The 22115-nt window shown below is 35.0% G+C and overlaps 1 protein-coding gene across 4 annotated transcripts in view; it reads right to left on the bottom strand.

The window, feature by feature from the left end:
• Window positions 1-8522: 8522 nt before the first annotated feature.
• The window catches only part of ACSL6 (acyl-CoA synthetase long chain family member 6), a 77750-nt gene continuing 64157 nt past the window's right edge, over window positions 8523-22115 (bottom strand). For all 4 annotated transcript variants that reach the window (XM_044661909.1, XM_044661910.1, XM_044661907.1 and 1 more), the window contains exons 15-20: window positions 18436-18524; window positions 15836-15952; window positions 14931-15074; window positions 13319-13420; window positions 10734-10805; window positions 8523-8660 (exon numbers count right to left, since the gene is read on the bottom strand). In XM_044661909.1, coding sequence (XP_044517844.1) covers window positions 8523-8660; window positions 10734-10805; window positions 13319-13420; window positions 14931-15074; window positions 15836-15952; window positions 18436-18524 — 662 coding nt within the window. The remainder of the gene's footprint in view (window positions 8661-10733; window positions 10806-13318; window positions 13421-14930; window positions 15075-15835; window positions 15953-18435; window positions 18525-22115) is intronic.

Below are 22115 nucleotides of genomic sequence, written 5' to 3'. Positions count from 1 at the left end.
CATAGAAGAGTATATCCATCAGATCTAATGGGAAAGGAAGGAATTTAAGACCAAGCAGGAGATAGAGAACACTACAGAATGCAAAATGAATAATTTTGATTATATTAAATTAATAAAGTTTCTATACAAACAAAACCAATGTAACCAAAATTAGAAGAGAAGAAATAAGTTGGGAAAAAAAATTTATAATAGAAACCTCTGACAAAGATCTAATTTCTCAAATGTATAAGGAACTAAGTCAATTGTACCAAAAAATCAAGCTATTTTCCAATTGACAAATGGTCAAAGGGATATGAATAGGCAGTTTTCAGATAAAGAAATCAGAACTATAGATAAGCAATGGAAAAAGTGCTCTAAATCTCTCATAATTAGATAAATGCAAATCAAAACAGCGTTGAGGTACCACCTCACACCTAACAGATTGGCCAGTATAACATTAAAGGAAAATAATAAATGTTGGAGGGGATGTGGCAAAATTGGGACACTAATGCATTGCTGGTGCAGTTGTGAATTAATCTAGCCATTCTGGAGGGCAATTTGGAATTATGTCCAAAGGACTTTAAAAGATTGCATACTCTTTGATCCAGTACCTCAAAAAGATAATAAAGAAAAATACTTGTACAAAAATATTCATAGCCAAGCCCTGTGTGGTGGCAAAAAATTAGAAAATGAGGGGGTGTCCCTCATTTGGGGAATGGTTGAAAGATTGTGGTATCTGATGGTGATGGAATACTATCGTGCTGTGAGGACTGATGATCTGGAGGCTTTCCATATGAATTGGGAGAACCTCAATGAACTGCTGCAAAGTGAAATGAGTAGAACCAGAAGAACATTGTACAAAGAAAGTAAAACATTGTGGAAAAATCCAATGTAATGGACTTTGCTACTAGTAGCAATGCAAGAAGTCAGGACACTCCTAAAGGATTTATGTAAAAGAATGCTATCTACATTGAGAGAAAGAACTATGGGAGTAGAAATGCAAAAGCAAAATATACAGGGGGCAGCTGGGTAGCTCAGTGGATTGAGAGCCAGGCCTAGAGACAGGAGGTCCTAGGTTCAAATCCGGCCTCAGACACTTCCTAGCTGTGTGACCCTGGGCAAGTCACTTGACCCCCATTTCCTACCCTTACCAATCTTCCACCTATAAGTCAATACACAGAAGTTTAGGGTTTAAAACATTAAAAAACAAAAAACAAACAAACAAAAAAAGCAAAAGATATGGCATCACTTATCACATGTATATATGGGTATGTGATTTGGGGTTTAGGCTTTAAAAATTGTTCTATAGCAAAAATGAATAATATGGAAATAGATATCAAAGGATAACATATACACAACCCAGTGGAATTGCTTGTCAGCCCTGGGAGGGGGGACAGAAGATGGGAAAGAATGAAAATGAATCATGGAAACATGGAAAAATATTCTGAAAATAAATAAAATTCAAAAAAGAATCTTAATCATATTTCTTCACATAAGTTAGATTCAATCTATCAGGAAATAAATTGTTAGTTCTTTTTATTTGTTTTCTCTTAAGTCAGTACAGAAAATAGTGTATTGTACTCAACAGTTCGTCACAGACTTCATAGTATTGTTTTTTTTTTAAACCCTTAACTTCTGTGTATTGGCTCCTAGGTGGAAGAGTGGTAAGGGCTAGGCAATGGGGGTCAAGTGACTTGCCCAGGGTCACACAGCTGGGAAGTGTCTGAGGCCAGATTTGAACCTAGGACCTCCTGTCTCTAGGCCTGACTCTAAATCCACTGAGCTACCCAGCTGCCCCTATAGTATTGTTTTTATAATGTTTTGCCATTAAAAAACTGTTAATACAAGTAAAACAAACATCTCCTGAAACATTTTTACTTTTCTTGTACAAAGATTCTTCATGGATTAACATATTCTCCCTGACCCCATGAAAAAGCATCTCAACGTTTTTCATCATAACAAGAGTTATTATTGTCTTGAAGCTGTCTTTTTGGCAACATTCCACTAACTCTTAAAGATGCCATATCAGTACCTATAGTGTCTGTAGAAGGGTTTCTTGAAACTTCAGCCAAGGAAAAGGTGAAGTCTGAGAAGCCACTTTGAGGTTTTTGATAGTTAAGTAAAAGTGAAATAATTTTCATAGGGATTATGATGCCAATTCACCCAAACAGTGATCCAACCCTATGAGTAGCAAAGTAAAGCTCTCTGTTTCAGGAGATTCAAGAAGTTCAGAGTAATGCAGATGGGCAACCAGGTGGGCCCAGACGTGAATAAGAGATTGGATTGGACCATGGTTGTGGAAATGTTCAGTATATTCAGTGATCTTAAGCTGTTTTCCATTGTAAAAACCCATGTTTTTATTATCAACATTCTCCAACTGATGCTTTAGGTTGTAGTTTATATAACAACACTTTCTCTTATAAATTACAAATACAGCTGACTGCAGGGCAATGGGAAAAAATGTATTCTGGGTAAAAGCAGAGTGCAGTAAATTAACAGTACAAGAGACCTTTGTTGCCTGTTACTTGCTGCCTTTTCCCCTAGACTACTTATCTCCATTGTCCCCTTTCATCTCTAAGCACAATAATGAAATCAATACTATCATTGGTTCTGGAAAGAATATATCAGTTGACTTCCCTTCAGATCAGTTCTGAAAGGCTGCTGTGAAGACCAAATAAAATAAAATATGTAAAGCTTTTTACACACCTTACAAATTGCAACAGAAATATTAATTCTTATTCTAATTCTTAGCACCATTCTTTTGACTCTCCAGACCATAAACGCCCCTCCCTGGCTATTACTCCCCTATATTACCCCAATTAGAATGTAAGTTCCTTGAGGGCAGTACCGTTTCACTTTCACATTTATATTCAGTGCTTAGCACAGAGCCTGGAACTTAATAAATAATAAGGCCTTAGTAACTTTAAAAATTCATTCACAAGCATCTTGGGACCATAAGTCCTAGAAGTTTGTTCCCAGGGAGCCTGCATGCAACCCATAGAAGTCTCTGGAAACAACTTTTGGAGGAATGTTAGAGGTAAAAATGTGTGTGAATAGAAATTGAGGTTATCCCAGACACTTTGCCACTGTGAAATCAAGATTTATGATAGCATAGCCTCTGGAACATTTTATCAAAATGTCCTTTTGTAGTATGATTGAAATTTTTTTTCTTGTGGTGAAGGCCCAAGTTTATATAACTAAATATTGATTTCCTACAGTCTTATGACCCAGAACTCAGCAAAACAGCTGGTAGTGGGAGTCTTGACACCACTTTAAAAAACATTCCTGTTTTTGAGCTCAGCTAAGTTTGGGAACTGAATGAAAGTCTTTGTTTTATAGTATACTAGTTCTTGACTTGATATTGACATGCTTGTCTTTGCAACTTTCATTAAAAAGTTTTATAGAAGGCACATACACCTCATGAGATGATAGAAGTGAGTCAGATACACTCCCTTGAGGGTAGAGCTAAGTATAAACTAACAATCACATGCTCAGAAATCCAGAAGGAACAGGTAGGATAAATGATGCTCATAGTATTTCCTGGTTTTACCAATAAAGATTAGTTTGATATGAACTAGTCATACAATAGTTAGGTAGCTGGAATCAGGAAGATTCATTTTCCCAAGTTCAAATCTCTCCTGAGGAGAGACACTTCCCAGCTGTGTGACCCTGGGCAAGTCACTTAACCCCCCTTGCCTACCCCTTACCATTCTTCTGCCTTGGAACCAATACATAATATTGATTCTAAGAGAGAAGGTAAGTCTTTTTTAAAGTCCACTATGTGTTCTTATATGTGGTCTTTTTTTCAACAATTATCCTGCATTTTTATTTTTGTGTGTATTTTGCAATTATACATACACAGGTAGAATGTTATCTTCTGGAGGGCAAGAACTATTTAATACTTGTTTTTGTATACTCAGTACCATGTAAAGTGCTTGGTACATCATAGATGATTATGATGTGCTTATTGATAATTTTTATAAATTCTAATTAGTTGGATTCCAAGACCAAAAGTAGCTCCTGTAGTACATGGGGATTCAAAGAGAGGGGCATTGCATTCACATTCTATTCACATGAGCCCATCTTTAAAGTAGTCTTTATTTTAGCACAAAATGAATAATCATATCTATTTCTCTGTATGTAGAATTCCTCTACCCCATCCTTACCTGTTAGGCTAAACAGAAAGGTAAAGAAGTTATTCTGTTCCACAAGTCTCTGCTCTTCTTGAGTGAATTAAATGTCTCTCTCATTTCCAAGACCAGCTGTAATACAGCATGTGATCTGTACCAACTTCTTTTTATTTTGTGTCATTTTATTCCACATATACTTGTAAGAAGAGGCTCATAAGCAGAGCCTACTTGATTTACAGAAAGAACTTTAGCCATCAATCAGAATCTTACCATGGCTTGTAATAAAAATAATAATAACAATCTGAATAAAGTTTCATTCTGAGTTCTACCTACAAGTTCTACCTACAAACCTACAAGCTGTAGAATTTTTCCATAAAAGGAATATGAAGGGAAAGTTTTAAAAACAGTTAAAAATTTTGCTTAGAGTAAGGAGACATGGGTAATTAAAGCTTAAACTTATGCCACACGTGAATTGGGCTTATAGCAAGTTTAGTTTAGGTACAAATTCTGATTGACTTATTAATGAACACATGAAAAATATAATAACATATTACAGAAAAGGGAAAAAGGTGTTTCTTAAAGGTCATTCAAAACGAATATGAGTAAGTTTGAAAATTGAAATATTTTTATTTCTTTACAAAAGTTTTCATAAATGCATTTTATATTCTAAATATACATGCTATTATAACAAAACTGAAAATGTCATTACATTTAAGACACATACATATATGTGTAATATTTTAATCCCCTCACTTTTAAAAAATGTAAAATTAGAATAAGCAACACTTAAGAAAATGCCTTTTAAAAAAAGTTTGTTTTGATTACTAAAAAAGAAAGTCAAAATAATCAGTCAAGTGAAGGGTTTAAAAGCCACCATTACCATCATGGAAACTTTTTCTAATAGGACCAATATCACAGATATTCATATTCAAAGTGCTTACATGCTTTTTCTTTTTTGCTCCTAATGTGGTATAACAGAAGAATCTCATTTCTGGTTTACTTCATTCTTAAACTTTAATCCCATGCTGGTTGCAATAAATTGAAATGTCACAGTAAAGACTATGCAATACAGATGATGGACTCTTTGGACAACCAATATTCTCTTTTATTTCCATAGAAATGTTACTTTACAATAAAAACAAGTAAAAGAAATATAGCCAGCTTAGATATATGAACAGATATTATTTGTATGGGAAAGTCTTCATCAGTTCTTTTTCCTGAGGAATAAATAGATTCTTAAGTGGTCCTGTTTCATTCAAAAATAGTACTTTTCTCCTTTCTTTACATTCATCTCTTAAAGGGTTTTATATTCAATACAAATAGATCAAAATTATATGCTTTACACACATGGAAAATAAAGGTTAATAAGTTAATTTTTCTTTACAGCAGAAAAAATGTCATTTATTTTACTATATACATATAGTAAAATAAAATCCAAGGTGTTGACATTGAGCCGCAAAAACTATTATTATTCAGTAAGAATTTTATAAGTAAAAAATTCACATTTGTAATGAAAAAAGTTTTGTTTTTTTTGCAGTTCTGTAAGTTTAGGGCCCCAAAATAATTTATTCGAGTTGTGGGAATTTGCTGTTTATTTCCTGGTTTTTTTACATATGGCAGATTGCAGGACAGATTGCATATAACTGACATTGGATGCTACATGCATATTCTTTTTTGTTGGAATTAACCTGAATGTAGATTAACAAGACAGCCTTTGTGGCCAACGTGAATAAAATTAGTGCAAATTATATTTGAGAGTATGCATGTAAAAGAATGTTAGGAACATATCTCCAGCAAATCATGAATAGTAAGCATAATTTAAATGAGAAGCAAGCTAAAAGGCTGAATGCACTTAAGACCAGGTAAGACCCTGCCAGTCGAACAAGAACACTGTGGGATTATACCACCACAGTTAGTGAAATCTAAGGGACTAAGTTAATATGAATCTGTTAAGGGATGGTTAAATATTTCCAGTATGGCTTTTTCCTGTCTTGACTACTAAAACAATTCACCTTTTTCTGTCTAGATAAAGAATGCTGATTCGTGGCATTGAAGACTTGCACTAAGAAAATGTTGCCTTGATTGTCTTTCATTAGGAAATTAGGTAGTATTAGTCGATAGGGACATAGCAATGTAGCATGCAACATATTTAGGACCCATGCCATTCATTTCAGTTCAACTTAGACTTGCTAACTACTCTCATTTTGTGGCCATATGTGATCATTTCTACGATTCAAGAAAGACAAGAAACAGTAGATCTTTTAAGTGAGATAAAACTGGTTATGTGTTTAATAATAATTAACTAGAGTTATTAGGTACAGGGCACAAGTCAGATAAAAATAGGGTTTCTCTTTTTTGTACAAAAATACTTTTGCACTCTTTTGTTCATGTAAGATTCTCTTGGAAATAAAGGTAAATAATGAAGTTCATACCACAGTGGAAGAACAATTGAAAGTAGCTTCTTTTTCATTTCTGTTTAATTAAGAAACAAGACACTTGCCTATAAAATTGCATCAATATCAGTCAAGCAGTGAATTTAGCTTTTGGTAAGTCAAATTCTATATAAAGAAACATCAATGCAATATAGATGCAATCTTTTTTACATTTTGAGTATTTCTCATCCAGAAATGTAATTTGCCAATCTGCATACAGCTAGTTCATTCATTCTGTTTATTAAACTTGCAAAAGCATGCAATGGAATTTGAGAGATATGTTAAAGTATGTGACAGATAAGATAAATACATCAGATTTTTAGATTGAAGGTTTAGTCCATTCCAGTCTGGGCTGAAAAACAAATATCAGATTGTTGCTCCAGAAGGCATTCATTAAGCAGGCCCACATATGTATGTAGATTCTAAGTGACTGCATTTATTTACAAAAAGTTAGGATCCTCTCTGGCCAAAAAGAGCATCTCTGGTTGCTTGGTTGTTGAATCACTCAGCACCTTTGGCTTCCAGTCACAGAATCTCTAAAAGGGAAAAATTATTTTGTTCTCTCTTTCTTGGAGTTCTAACCTTCCCAGTAGAAGAGTGATTGTTGTCTAATTTAAATTGCTCTCCCTGTAAACTGGGCTCATGATGTATGAAACTGATGATGTCCATGTAGAGGACATTTTTTTCCCATTGCAGCAAAGAAAGACAGCCGTAGTAGCCATAATATGAGAAAAACAGTCATCTTTAGTTTTTAAAACCATTCAGAGATGTTAAGAGATGGGTGACCTTAACACATTTCCATACTCCAAGCTGCATCATGGCATTTTTCAGTAGCAATTTGCAGGGGGTTGTTGAATTCTAAATTCAGAACTGTATGGGATGTGGAACCATATTACCTTTGTGGAATGGTACCCCATCTTGTATAGTATTCTAGGAATAAGGAACCAAAGCTCTCTTTTCATCTTAAGCAGGTAAGTATTTTGCAGATTTCTTGTGATGGGCCAGTTCCAGATTCTATCCTAATTTATCTATGGCTCTATAGAACTGTTCATCTAATTGGGTTTGCTAGTGTTGGCATTCACAGTTTAGAGTGGATAACTGGAATATTCTAGCATAGAGCTAGCTTATTTACATTAACAGTATTCTACCCTGAGAAGTTGGTTGTTTTGTTGTTTGCTGTTGTTTTCAAGTCTTTCTCACGGGGCCTTTTGGAGAGTCAGAAAATATAACCTTTAAGAGTTTGTGCCACTTTAAAGTCCATGAATATACAGATATCATCCTGGAAATATGTTTGTAATATATCTTTCCGAGTAATCCCTGTATGGTTTACCCCTGTTTTTTTTCTCATGATTATGACTAAGCATGAAACAGCGATGACTTGCTCCTTTGCCTGAAATGTGTGTTGATCATATCAATAAGGATTAGTTAATGTTGAGAGACACTGAAGTTCTGCCAAATGTAGAAAATGCTTTCTGCTTTGAACAATATTTACTATTTGAACAAGATTTATTATAACACCTAATTTAAAGACTTACATGTGATTTTTGAGTATGTTATTAAATGAGGTAGACCAACTTTGCCTAGATACATACTTCATCTTGTGACTAGCTTGCAAATAATTATGTAGAATATTTCAATTATAGTTTTTCCCTCCATGTTTAATAGGATTTCTCTGAACATTGAGATTTTATATACATATATACTAATTTTAGTGATATACCATACTGGAGATAATGTCTTGATATCGTTACATTGTCATATGCCATATTTGTAGCAGCCTGTTACAATGTCAGTTCAATAAAAATAAATGGTACTCAGTGATGATAGAGAAAATATTTGTTAAAGATTTCTTGGGACAAGAAAAGGCTCAGTCATAAGGTCAAGTGCTTAGTCACTTTCAAATGAATCATTCTGACTGCTCTTTCAAGCATCATTAGGATATTGCTACACCATCCAGTCTGTTAGGAACTGCCCTCAAACTTCACATTGAGGTTGAATAAAGCTCTTCTAGTTGTTTTTTGAAATAATCTCTTAGTTCTGGTCTCTTAGCCTTTAGTGTTGGTGTCAGCAAGCCATTTTGTACTGAGAACATGTCAGAGTGTATGTAAATAGCTTTAACCTGAAAAAAAAAACACAAAACATAGCGTTTAATTGGAATTGGACACATACATTCATAGCACACACAAATATAAGTAGACTTGTAATAAATCAGAGTGCTTAAATGTCACCAAGAATTTAAAAACTCGAAGTAATTTTCATATGTAAGCTAGACAGTCCATGGTCACTTCTGAAAGCTAATTTTTATGCTAGTGTGGAATCATACTATAATTGCAGGTGTGAGTTAGGATACAGTTTTCACTTTGCCTAGTTCATCTTTTCTTATTCATTTTAGGAGAAACAACTTTTTGAGGCCAAATGGAAGATAGGGAGTAATACTCTATAATCTCCCTTTTATTTTGGTTAATCCCTAAGTATGCTTCTGTTCATCAATATGCTGGGGTTAACCAAATAAGGAAATCCCAGATATTTTTAGCCATGGAAGAGGGAGCATGGTATAGTGAATTTAAAGTCAGAAAAACCTGCATTAAATTTCATTTCTGAGGGGGCACTGGGTGGCTCAGTGGTTTAAGAGCCAGGCGGGAGGTCCTAGGTTCAAATCTGGCCTCAAACACTTCCTAGCTGTGTGATCCTGGGCAAGTATTGCCTAGCCCTTACCGCTATTCTGCCTTGGAACCAATACACAGTATTGATTCTAAGATGGAAGGTAAGGACTTAAAACTTTTTTTCATTTCTGACACTTAGAAGCTGAATGACCCTGGGGAAGTGATTTAACAGTTTACTCATCAATAAAACAAAGGGGTTAGATTAGATGGCTTATGAATCTATTAACCTTGGACTGAACTAAGCCTTGAAAATACCATAAAGGTGAAGTTTTGGAAACAGGTCTAAACTTTAGGCTAATAGAGTTTTGCATGATCGCTGAGCTGCTAAAACTAGTTATTAGTTATCAGATGGAAATTGCTTTATACACAGATGATTATCAAATTGTATGATATAAAAATAAGTTGTAAAAAGTATTATATATAGTGAAATATAACAAGTTGATTAATATCTAACTTTCATGTTGACAAATTTTCCACCTTGAATTTTTGGCTATCTGGAGCAGTTTTATATATTATTACAGATAGATTTGGATCAAGTATGGTTCAGATAAATTGTTGTGTGATGAATTCGCAAGAAATTGTTACAGGAAAGTCAATATTTGAGGCTACCCTTTACTTTATAGTCTGACATGAAGGACCTGCCTGCATATCCATGTGTATGTCTCTTGACTTGGACTGAGGCAGAATAGAGGATCATTAATCTGGTTCAATGTGGAATTTCATGTATTCTTTATCAAAAGAAATGTTGTACCTAACCAAAGAGCCAGTCTAGCACTTTCAGACTCCCTTAAAAATGAAAATGAAGCAGGATTCAAGGTTCCTTGAGGACAAGGATCATGATTTTACCTAAACTTTCTTTCTCTCTAGTGCCTAGAAAAATGTACTGTAATTAGTAGACATTTGCTAATATTCATTGTAATATAAAAGGAATGAGAACAGCATTGCCATACATTTTACTTCTTATAAGGGACACAACTCTTATAGGAACTATAATTTAAAGATCACAGTTTATGCCTTCCTAGGATCACTCAATCTACTTACCTTCTTAAGTCTGAACTTCACTCAAAAACTACAATTTGTACTCAGTTACAAAAATGAATATGGAAATATGTTTTGCATGATAATACATGTATAACCCAGATCAAATCACATGCCACATTGGGATGGGGAAGAGAAGAGAGGGAGGGAGATAAGACTGATCATATAACTCAGGGAAACTTGTGAGGGAAATTTGACATTATATGTAATTGGTAAAAAATTTATGTAAAAATAAAATCAGCACTTCTCCCACCCCCGGGTTAGGGGTTGAGTGCCAAGCTGAGGAGGCCTGGCCCTAATTTGTTATGTAATTGCCATGGAATGCTTAATAAATCAATATGCTCAAAAGCTTGGGAAAAAATACAATCTGAAGCCTCAGTACTGTTACGTGATTTAAATTAGAAACACTAATAGCTATGATTTATTACTTAAGGAATATTAAAGCTTATTAAACAAAGATAACAAAAGATAAACTATTCAAAGTCCTTTACCTGTTCAAAGGTATGAAGTCCACTTTCTTTTCCTAGTCTGATCATATCATCCATTATAGCTTGCTTCAGCTCCTAAAATGAACCATACAAATTCAGTTATGAAGACAAGATGAGCATGCATTTTGAAATCAAGAAGCAATGGTTTCTAAACAGAGGTTGATGGGAAATTATTTTTAGTTTACAGAGTAACTAATAAATAGCAATGTTCTTCAGTGCTCTTTTTTGGTATCATGTGGAATGTCCCCCAATCTTCCTGTGTTCCAACTCCATTCCCTATGAGTGCTTCTGAACATGGAAAAAGTACTTTAAACTTCTATTTAAATGGAACTTCCATTTAGAAAATGGTTTGTGTATGAACTCTGTTAGATTGAAATGTCTAAGAAAGACCTTAAGGATCATCCAGTCCAGTGTCCTCCTTTTATTTATATACAAGGAAACAGTCAGAGAAGATAAGTGATTTGTCTGAAGTCATACAGGCAGTGAGTGGTAGAGCCAAGTTTAAAACCCATGTGTTCTGACCCCAATTGAATATTTTCCATTGCAATGTAGGATGGCAGAAAGACCACGGTACTTCAGAATCAAAAGTACCTGGGTGGGAGTCCCAGCTTCTTTCTAGCTATGTAATTGCCCTTTTGTCCTAGCTTAGCTTTTCTGAATGAACCTTGTTTTTCTCTTCTATAAAATGGAAATTACAGTGTCTGTGCTCTCTAACTTACAGGCCACTTTGAGGAAAGCACTTTATAAATTAATAATAACAATAACTTGCATTTATGTAGTGCTTAAGGTTTACAAAGCACTTTGCAAATATCTCCTTTTATTTTCACCATAACTTTGGAAGGTAAGTCTTTTTATTATCCCCATTTTACAGATGAAGAGACTATGGCAGAGCCTAAGTGACTTGTCCAGGGTCATATAGCTAGTAAATGTCTGGGACTGAATTTGAACTCAAACCTGATACCAAATTCAGTACTCTATCCACTGTGCTACCTCGTTGCTTCTATATGCATCTTTAAATGCTACAGAAATCCATATTGTCATATTTATTCAAAATGTAGCTCTGTCTAAACCCAGACATTCATAAAATAAAAAAGGCCCTAAATCTTCAAGTAGTCTGGGGTCTCATAGGCTTTCTTAATGGTACATAAGCACTTAACCTGGTGCTTCTAAGCCTTGGCTTTAACTGTGCTTTTAATTCCAGATGTGTTCTGCTAGTGGTATTTAGACAATGCATGAATTCAGTATCCTAAATGTGTGAATCATAGGTTAGTCAAATTTTTAGCTGATGGGAAATTAGTTTAATCCCTTCCCATCACTTTATAAAGGAAGAAACTAAACTATGTGAACAAGACCTCATAGAACAGAACTCTTCTTACTAAAGATAATTTTTTTCTACTTCTTTCAGCATTATACCCTGTCCTCTTCTTCTCTTTGAGGAATGACTTATACCTTACACCGTAAGGATTTCTGACCCTTTTAATTTTGTCTGTGATTAAGTACAACATTGACATAGAAAAGACCAATTCTATAAAGAATATCTATTACCCAGATTATGTCATGCATTTGAATGGAAAATCTGTAAAATCTGTCCATCAGTATGTATATCTGGGACAGATATTTCAGATGGAAAATCAGTTGGATCCTGAATTGAAGAGTGAGCTATATTGCCTTTAGGCAAGTTTCTTGTGGAAATAAAAGCCCATTTAAAAAATACTTATTCTACCAGTGTTGCTGTAAAACTTGAAATACAATGGTCTTTAAAGAATTAAAAATGAATATCAAATAGAGGACTATGGAAAGGCAGAGAGTGGGTGTGAGCAGGCATGTAAGCAATGAGGATCTTAAAATGAGGACAGGAATAAAAGATGGCATCAAATAAATGCATGACAGAAAGACAAGACGTAGTCAGATGGCAAGGATGAAGGATGATAAATGAACGATCTCCACTGGTACCCTCTCAATGTCTGGAACAATAGATGGAGGTTTCCAGCATACTGGCATCTGTGGCAGCCTTATGGAAAGATGGACAGGAATACTGATAGGATGGGCTGGTATGGATGGGTTTCAGTCTGCATCTTTGGAGGGCCCTGTGAGTTGTATGAAGTATACCTGTCAGATTTCATTTTCAACTCATCATTATAATAGTGTTTATAAAAACAAAGCCACCTAATAGTTGGAAAGAGTACTAGGATATGAGTCAGAAGACCTTAGACTGACTAGTTATGTGACCTTGGTCAAGTCCCTTCCCCAATTTGGGTTTCAGTTTTCTCCTCTGTAAAATAAGTAGTTTAGACTAGGTGACCTCTAAGGTTCTTTCCAGCCCTGAATTTCTGATGTGATGATTTTTCTAAGTTCTAAGAGAAGCCACAGTTTGTTGTTATTGTTGCTGTTACTGTGGTTGTTCTTTTGGGGAGTTGGAGAGGAGGGCCATTAGTCACTAAAAATGAGCCCTTTATTTAAGAGCACATTGTAGTGGGGCTTCCAAAGAAGTCCAGGTTTCACAAGTACAAGTTTTCATTGCTCCCCTGTCATTAGACAGATAATTCAATATGCAATAATGTCTTAGAAAAAATCTCAAAGACATATACCTTGTCTTGACAGAGCTCTGCATACGTCCCATCAAATCCTTTCTTCTTTGCCCAACTGGGCATGACTTCAGGATCAGGCACAACAATGCCAACCAAGAAGGCCTATCATTTCCCGATTAAAAAAAATGATTGTGACATGGTTCATTTATTAGTATTCTTGAAAAATTCATATGTATATCCAGCATATTCATCTGAATTATGAAAAATCTCCACAAATAAAATTCCATAGATTAATTAGCAGTCTAATTACTTACACTTTTAATTGCCATTTAATATCAAGTTATAGAGAGCTGTATGTCAACATATTCATAAATATTTTGATCGTTTGACTTTGATTATGTATACATTAATATAATCTTGGGTAGCAAGTCAACTGATTCTATAATACAGAAAAATTCTTTGCATTTTCACTGAAAGCTCTAACAATTTTGTGATTCTTATTTTAAAATTGTCAATTCATAAGACCAAATAACTAGTTTAAAAAAGTAAGAATCCTATTCTAATTATGCCAACCCAGTGACAGTATAGAGAGAGGGAAAAAGAAACTGTGACTTACTTTTCCCTTTCACCTCTAAATCTTTATGGTGGTAAGAGCAATATAATTAGAAATTACTTAATAATACTTGTCAGATTTTTCATATTTTTCTTCTTAATCATTTAGATACCATCCTTAGGCTCAGTATTCAAAGTATTGCCCTAATTATATGTAAAAATTCATAAGAATGATGATTCATTCTAATGAATGGGGAGGAAAGAGGAGGAATCATTTCTCTCTCTCTCTCTTTTTTTAAACCCTTACCTTTCATCTTAGAATTCTATATATTGGTTCTAAGGCAGAAGAGTGGTAAGAGCGAAGCAATGGGGGTTAAGTGACTTGCCCAAGGTCACACATCTAGAAAGTATCTGAGGCTGGATTTGAACCTAGGACCTCCTGCCTCTAGGTATAGTTTTCAATTCACTGAGCCACCCAGCTGCTCCCCCATTTCTCTCCTTTTGATGGAAAGATGGGGGGGGGTCTGCAGGTGGTGGGAGAAAGGTGGACAGGATGCATATTCTGTCAGATGGGCTCAATCTGTTGGTTAAGCCTTTTTAAATCACTTTTCTTTATTATAAAGGTTTCATTTAGTGGTAGTGGTAATGGGTATTTAACAGAAATTACAGTGATATAAATAAAAATAAAAGGCATCATCAACAAGACTCATTAAACATTTCTTTGACTATAGTTACATCAAATGATTAGAATTATGACACTTCTTTGACTATAGTTACATTAAATGATTAGAATTATGACACTTCTGGACACACTGATAATTCAGAATTCCTTTTAGTTTGACATCACTTATTTTGGAAATAAATTTCATTCAGTTGTGTATTTCTAAAGATTTCTAAAATGACTAGCTCTGCCCTTGATAAGGATAGCTTATCAGTATTTTTAATACTTTAATCTTTGGGAAAAACAGTAAAGTATTGGGATTGATTTTGTGATTGGAGGAATGAGGAAGCTCACTCTAATTTGGTGACAACTACTGGAATGTTCTGATCTTTATGAATACTCCTGCTTCTTAGCAAGATTGGAGAATAAGGGTGCATATTCAGCAATTCTAGGCTTTACCTGTAAGCTGTCTCCATGCACATAGATCTGAGCTATGGGTTCACTTCGAATGTAGATATTTTCAATCTTTTCTGGAGCAATGTATTCTCCCTGAGCAAGCTTAAATATGTGCTTTTTCCGATCAATAATTTTAAGAGTTCCTGTCTGTTGAGTAAGAGGAATGGTTGTTAGTAAAAACTAATAAATAATTACAATAGATTGTCTTTTATCTGGACAGTTTTAACACACTATTCAAAACAAAATTTAGAAAAACTGTAGCCAAGCAGAGTATATGCTGTTCAATAGCTGAAGTGTGTTACAAATAGAAAATAATTCAAATTGGGTGCTCAAAGAAGTAAATAGGTATTTAAAAATGGTAAAATCATAGAAATTGCTACAGTCATAAAGGAACATTCAAGAACCTAGGCATGATCTCTTTTAGCCTCCTGTTTGGAATGACTATGGCAACCTTTTCTGGTGAGAAATCAAAACAGTTGAGCAATAGGCTCAAGAACAATAGGCTTATAGAATCAGGTACTATACAGAGACATAGGGAACCCAGATCGAGCAGCTGTCAAAGAAAGATGCTTGACAAATATGCCCAAGTGTATCATTTTGTTTAGTTCATTTAAAATCTCATGTCTTTTTCCTTTAGCACAATTCAACAAACATTCATTAAGTATCTAATATGTGCAAGGCACTATGTGCTAAGTGCTAGGGATAGAAAGATGGGGGTAGGGGGGTAGGGAAGACAGTTCCTGCCCTAATAAAGCTTATTATCTATGGGAAAATGGGTGAAAATGGCATCTACAAAACTTCTTTCACTCATTTCAACAACATGCAAGCTTGCTAAATAACTTTAATCAAATTTGATGCAAAATTCCTTGAAATTACTCAGGGAAAAAGTGCAGGCAAATAATACGTACAGGTAACCACTTCCCAATATCTCCAGTATGAAGCCAGCCATCCTTGTCTAGTGCCTCATCAGTCTTCTCCTTGTCTTTGAGATAACCTTTGAAAACATTTGGTCCTTTCACACAGATCTGGATGAAACAAAGACCCCATTAACTGATGAAGGCTAACAAATTTTACTATCAACCTAGTTAAACTCTAGGGGGAGCACTTGACTCAGCAACCTGGCCTCCAGTCACCCTCCTCTCCCTCAAAAAAAAAAAAAAAAAAAAAAAAAAGGAAGTTTCAATTCTCCATTTTTGGAATGCACTTTCTCCCTCTGCCATTCTGCCAGGCCAGTTTGATTTAGCTCTTTCATAACATTACGTTGACATTTACTACCTTGTGTTATTCACCTCTTTATGTGTATATATCTAATCCCAATACTAAATTCTATGTGGGCAGAGACCATATATCATCCCTATATGCTCCACCACAATTAGGACAGGTCTGGGGCATAGCAGATAGTCAGTGCTTGCTGGTAACTGAGTTCCTCTACTCTCTTATCATATGCAAATATAATGGAAACAGAATCAGATATGAAATATAATATAATGGAAACAGAATCAGATTTTTAAAAAGTGGATTGTTGCCATTCCTCTATTACTCTATTTGATGAGTAACTCAAAGGGAAAGCATAGAGGGTGCTTTTGCCTGTTTCTACATTTAATTCTACAGCTAATCTCCTGGGAAAGGAAGAAATTGTAGCTGTGCAGATGTTATTTTTACTCAAGCTTGAGTCATTAGAAATCACTGGGAAAATCCTACACTTGGTCTGACATAAATATAGACATAGACTTTGTGTTTGGTTGGGGAAGAGGAAGGAATAGAGGCAAGATGGCAGATACTTTTGATCACATGGGGAAAACAATATAAAGAAAAAATCTCACTTTTTTGCAATATGTGTAGATGATTACAAGCATGGATAGAAATATGGTATTATGTCATTAAGGCTACATTTTACCTCACACATGCATTCAATTATATAATCAAATACAATATAATATCCTGGAAATTGTACTGGATTTGAAGCCAGGAGACCTGGATAATTCTGGTTCTCACATATACTAGCTGTGTGATTATAGGTATGTCAAAACTTCATAAAGCACTGGATTTTTAATCTGTATGATGGGGATAACACTGGATAGAGGGAAGTGCTTTATAAATCTTAAAGCTCGACCTACAGAAATGTGAACTATGATGATAAAAAAGGAGGGAATAATAATACTAGCCAATGTATAAAAGAAATCCAAAGAGACATCCTCTCTGTTAGCATGTAAAGTTTAGCTACAATTGTTTCTGATCCATCAAAGAGACTGTGACACCCTGCTGTTGCAACTCTTGTGTTTCAGCTAGGTGGCTCAGTGGAGTGAGAGCCAGACCTAGAGATAGGAGATCCTGGGTTCAAATCTGACCCCAGATACTTCTTAGCTGATTTTGTGTTTGACCTCTGGTTTTGCCCTTAAATATTATTTTCACAGGCTTGCGGACAACTCCAACAGCCAAATACCCGAGACATATTGGGTAAGGAGGAGAAAGCTAGGGGACAGAACACTGGACTTGATGTCAAATCTTGCCTTAGATAAAAAACTGTGTGACCTTGGGCAACTCTGTTTTCCTCAGTTTCTCCAACTACAAATTGGGCATAATAATGGCACTTCCTGCCAAGAGCTGTTATGAGGATCAAAAATGAGATATTTGTGAAGCAGTTAGTACTGGGCCTGGCACTTAATAGGCCCAATGTAAAATGATGTTGTTCTTAATGTTATTTTGATTGTCATTTGGGTCCATGCTATTAGTGAGGAAAAGAAGAATTAGATGTTGACTGGGGATAAAAATTGGAATTAGGAGTTGAGAATGGGAATAGGCACTAAGCAACACAATGGAAGATAAGAGATGATAACTAGGGACTCAAGATGAAGGCTAGGCACAGCAGATAGGCATTAGACCTGGGAAATCCTTTCATTATCTCAGAAGATTATATATTTAAAGCTGATAGGGATCTGGTAGTGATCTTATAAGCTGTCTTGTTTGGCCTATTGATTTTGCAGATAAAGAAACTTAGGTCCAGAGAGTTACACAGCTAGTAAGGAATAGATCTGGAATTCTATTCCAGGTCATTTGAATCCAAATTTAGAGCTGTTTCCATGGCACTATACTATCAGGGATGTAGAAAAGATTTTTATTAAGGTATATTTTGGATAACATGGTCTTTAAGGTCTCTTTCAACTCAAAATTATGTGATTCTTCTTGAATGCATTTTAATGTCCTCTCACAGTTTTAAACATGAAATGTAATATATAATATGAATCTGGTGATTCAGGTCTCCATACCTCTAAATAAACTAGACTAATGTTTACAGTCTTTTTTTCTGTTATTCCCCCTTTGAGTATATACAAGGAAAAAAATCACAAAATACACACACACACACACACACACACACACACACACACACACACACACACACACACACTCCTGCAGTAGTGATTCTCTATGACAAACTTACAAAGCAATGAGGAGCTTTCCTTGGTGCTAGAGATGATGAGCTCTGACTAACTCCCAAGCTTACACTTACCTCTCCCTCTCCTTTGGAGGCAAAATAGTTCAGTTCTTCCACATCTATCAGTTTGATGTAATTGCAGGGTAATGGTGCACCCACATGACCTACAAATCAGAATTAACTCAGTATATTTTATTTTCAAACTGAGCTCAGTATTATTGGAGGCAGCTTTCTAGCAGAGTCCCTTGAGACTTTCAAAGTAGAAATGTTGGTGAAGCTTTCCAATCCATTGCAGATTTAGAACCCTCTCTTCTTCCTCCTCCCTCCTTTCATGTTTCCCCAAATCTTAAAGCCATGGAGAAAGAAGTCCACCAATTTTTTGGTGGAGAAGATGGAATTTTACACAGAGAGCATGACCAACAATGTTAGAGCCTAATGGCAACATTTTCTGGTACTGGTTAGAAAACAAAAACAAAAATATAAACAAATTACCATCATTAAAAACTCCCCAACTCAGTACTTTTACCTCTGTTACAAATAGGCAGAATTAATATTTCATCAAGGATCAAAAGTCTCATAAAATTATTTACATTTGTTTGCCTAGTCAATCTGCTCATCTCATCTCAATTTTCTACTGTTGTGGACAGATTTCACTCAGCATTTTGTTAGGTGGGGTTGAGAATGGCTATAAAAATTCAAATTAGTCTTGTGTACACTAATCATAATCATTTATATACTAATAATTTTTTAAAAGAACAGCTATTTAGACTTATTACACAATCTTTGGACTGGCTTGAAGAGGCTTTTACTCTGAACTACAGGACATACATTAGTGTAGTAACCCTGAGAAGAAAGTACTAGCCAAGAGGCTGAATGAAAAGGAGAATTTTATAGTGTGAAGGACATCCTATTTCTGTACCTCCTTTAAAATAGGAGCACTTCCTAACAGTCTAGTTCTTCTGAGCAATACTGAACTACAGATATCAGGGTTAAGGACTTATGATGCCTAATACATTGGAATTCCTGGTGTGAGAATTCTTCCTATTAATGCAGATAAAAATACATAATTTATAATCTTACAGAACTTATTGAGGCTTAGAGAAGTTATGTGATTTGTTCATGGCCACAGAACTAGTAAGCACCAGAAATAGAATTTAAATCCAGGCCCAACATTCAGTCTACTTCAACCAATAGCCTCTAACCTTTAAATATATTAATAATTTAGCTATAACCCTCTCTTTGATATTTATATGAAAATTTTCTGCCTTTCACTCTGTGCTCCATTGCTTCTATAACCCCTGCCAGTCAAAGCAGAGGTTTTTAAGAACCAAGACTGAAAAAAATTCAAATCTGACAGATTTTACAGTGAAAGAATATCTATATCTATATCTATATCTATATCTATATCCTTCTACTAGTTACCTCACAGGAATAGTGTGAGGAAATGACATTATAAACATTAGAGTGAGTTTAAAATGTGAGTTTTCGTTGCTTTTGTTATTATTTTTTCCAAGGAAGTTCAGAAATGGTCCCAAGATAAGTTACTCTCCTGTTACTATTCTTTCATATTGAATGTTCTATGAATTATTATTGAGGGTGATGAATAACTTTTTGCAATTGAATAACTAATAGGATGTAAGCATATACCCTGTAGGCTCATTAAAAGCATCCTTGGTTCAATTCAAGTAGCACACAGAATAACAAGGATAACATGCATCTCATCCACTTCTCACATTATTTTGATCTCTTCTATTTTGTCTTTATATTTTGAAAGTTTTATTTTTTGACCCATGTAGCTTGAAGATTATGAAGATACAGCATAGTGACAGCTAGCAAATATATTCTTGTTATTATGGGTCAGTGTTATAAATTTAGGAATTATGGGCAACAGTTTAGTTTAGATAATGGTCCATATCTATTGCAATTTATTGAGTTCTCTCTTCTCTATTTTGAGTTCTGAATTTATAATTTGTTGATTTTTCATCTGTCAGTCTAGGGAACTTCTGATATATAATTCCTAAATTATGTCTTACTAAATTTTTGGTAAGTGCTAAATTTTTATAGACAACATCAATAAGCTGTGTAGTTATTTTTTTCTCATTTCCTTGCTTAATCTTAACAATAAGACAGTGATGGCAATTCAGGACCATGTTATTGCCACTTCTATAAACCAGACTGGCAACTGTCATCAGACATCTCAGCTTCCAGATAAAAGGCAGTATAACCAGACTGGCAACTGTCATCAGACATCTCAGCATCCTGATAAAAGGCAGTATAAACAATGAAGAAATAGCAGTACTCAACATGTATGCACAAAATGGTATAGCATCCAAATTTCTAAAGGAGAAACTGACAGAGCTCAAGGAGGAAATAAATAATAAAACAATATTAATAGGAGACTTAAACCTTCCCCTATCAGATCTAGGTAAATAAAACCAAAAAATAAATAAGAAGGAAATAAGAGAGGTGAATGAAATCCTAGAAAAATTAGAGTTAATAGATTTTTTGGATAAAAATAAATAGGGACAAAAAGGAATACACCTTCTTTTCAGCAGCACATGAAACACTCACAAAGATTGGCCATGTACTAGGGCATAGAAACATGGCAAACAAATGCAAGAAAGCAGAAATAATAAATGCAACCTTATCAGATCATAATGGAATAAAATAGTTATTAGCAAGGATATATGGAGAGGCAAATCAAAAACTAATTATAAATTAAATAATATGATTCTTCAAAATAAGTTGGTGAAAGAAAAAATTGTAGAAACAATGAATGATTTCACTGAAGACAATGACAATGATGAGACTTCTTACCAAAACCTATGGGATGCAGCCAAAGCAGTACTAAGGGGAAAATTTATATCATCGAGTGCATATATTATTAACAAATTAGGGAGGGCAGAAGTTAATAAATTGGGCATGCAACTTAAAAAACTAGAAAGCGAAGAAATTAAAAATCCCCTGATGAAAATTAAATTAGAAATACTAAAAATCAGGAGAAATTGGTAAAAATCAAAAGTAAAAGAATTATTGAATTAATAAATAAGACTAGAAGCTGGTACTTTGAAAAAACAGATAAAATATACAAAGTACTGGTAAATCTAATAAAAAAAAGGAAAGAAGAAAACCAAATTAACAGTATCAAAAATGAAAAGGGAGACCTCACTGTAATGCAAAAGATGCAAGAGGTTTTTGCTCTTGCAGGGGGCCAATTGAAAACTTCTGGCAGTTAAGTCTTAGAATTCTGAGAGAAAGTTCAGTTGGTCCCTGAAGCTTGAACAGAGCGGAAGGATCAATCAGAGCTCTATTTTGGCTTTCAGCCTGTGCCTTGTCTTTGGACAGTTTGAACCTAGCTAATTTATCTGGACCACTCCCTGACCTTCTCCATATTATTTCCCTGTTTTCCCTGCCTGTTTTTCCAGGGCTCTGGGAGGCAGGGTGGCTTTTGGGTTTTTAGTGAAAAGACTTTGTGGGTTTAGTTTTCCCCAATAGGCAAGTAGGACATCCTTGAATTCAAACTATCCCTTTATTATACCCTCTACCTTAAAAGCAGCTAAATCTTCCCAGGCTGAGAGAGCAGGTTCTCTCTCAGGCTAACCCATTCCTGAGACCCTCCCCCACCTTGAGTTTCTCCCTAGCGGCTGTCAGGAACCCCAAACCCCTGTCTCCTTCCAGACCAACCCTGAAACATTAATAAACCCTTGGTTACCTAATCAAACCCTCTGGAGAATCTTTGTGTTGAAGAATTAGGC

This window comes from Gracilinanus agilis, chromosome 2 (genome assembly GCF_016433145.1).
Source record: "Gracilinanus agilis isolate LMUSP501 chromosome 2, AgileGrace, whole genome shotgun sequence".
Classification (NCBI taxonomy): domain Eukaryota; kingdom Metazoa; phylum Chordata; class Mammalia; order Didelphimorphia; family Didelphidae; genus Gracilinanus; species Gracilinanus agilis.
Note: the sequence above shows the minus strand (reverse complement) of the source record. Positions and strands in the feature narration are given on the sequence as shown.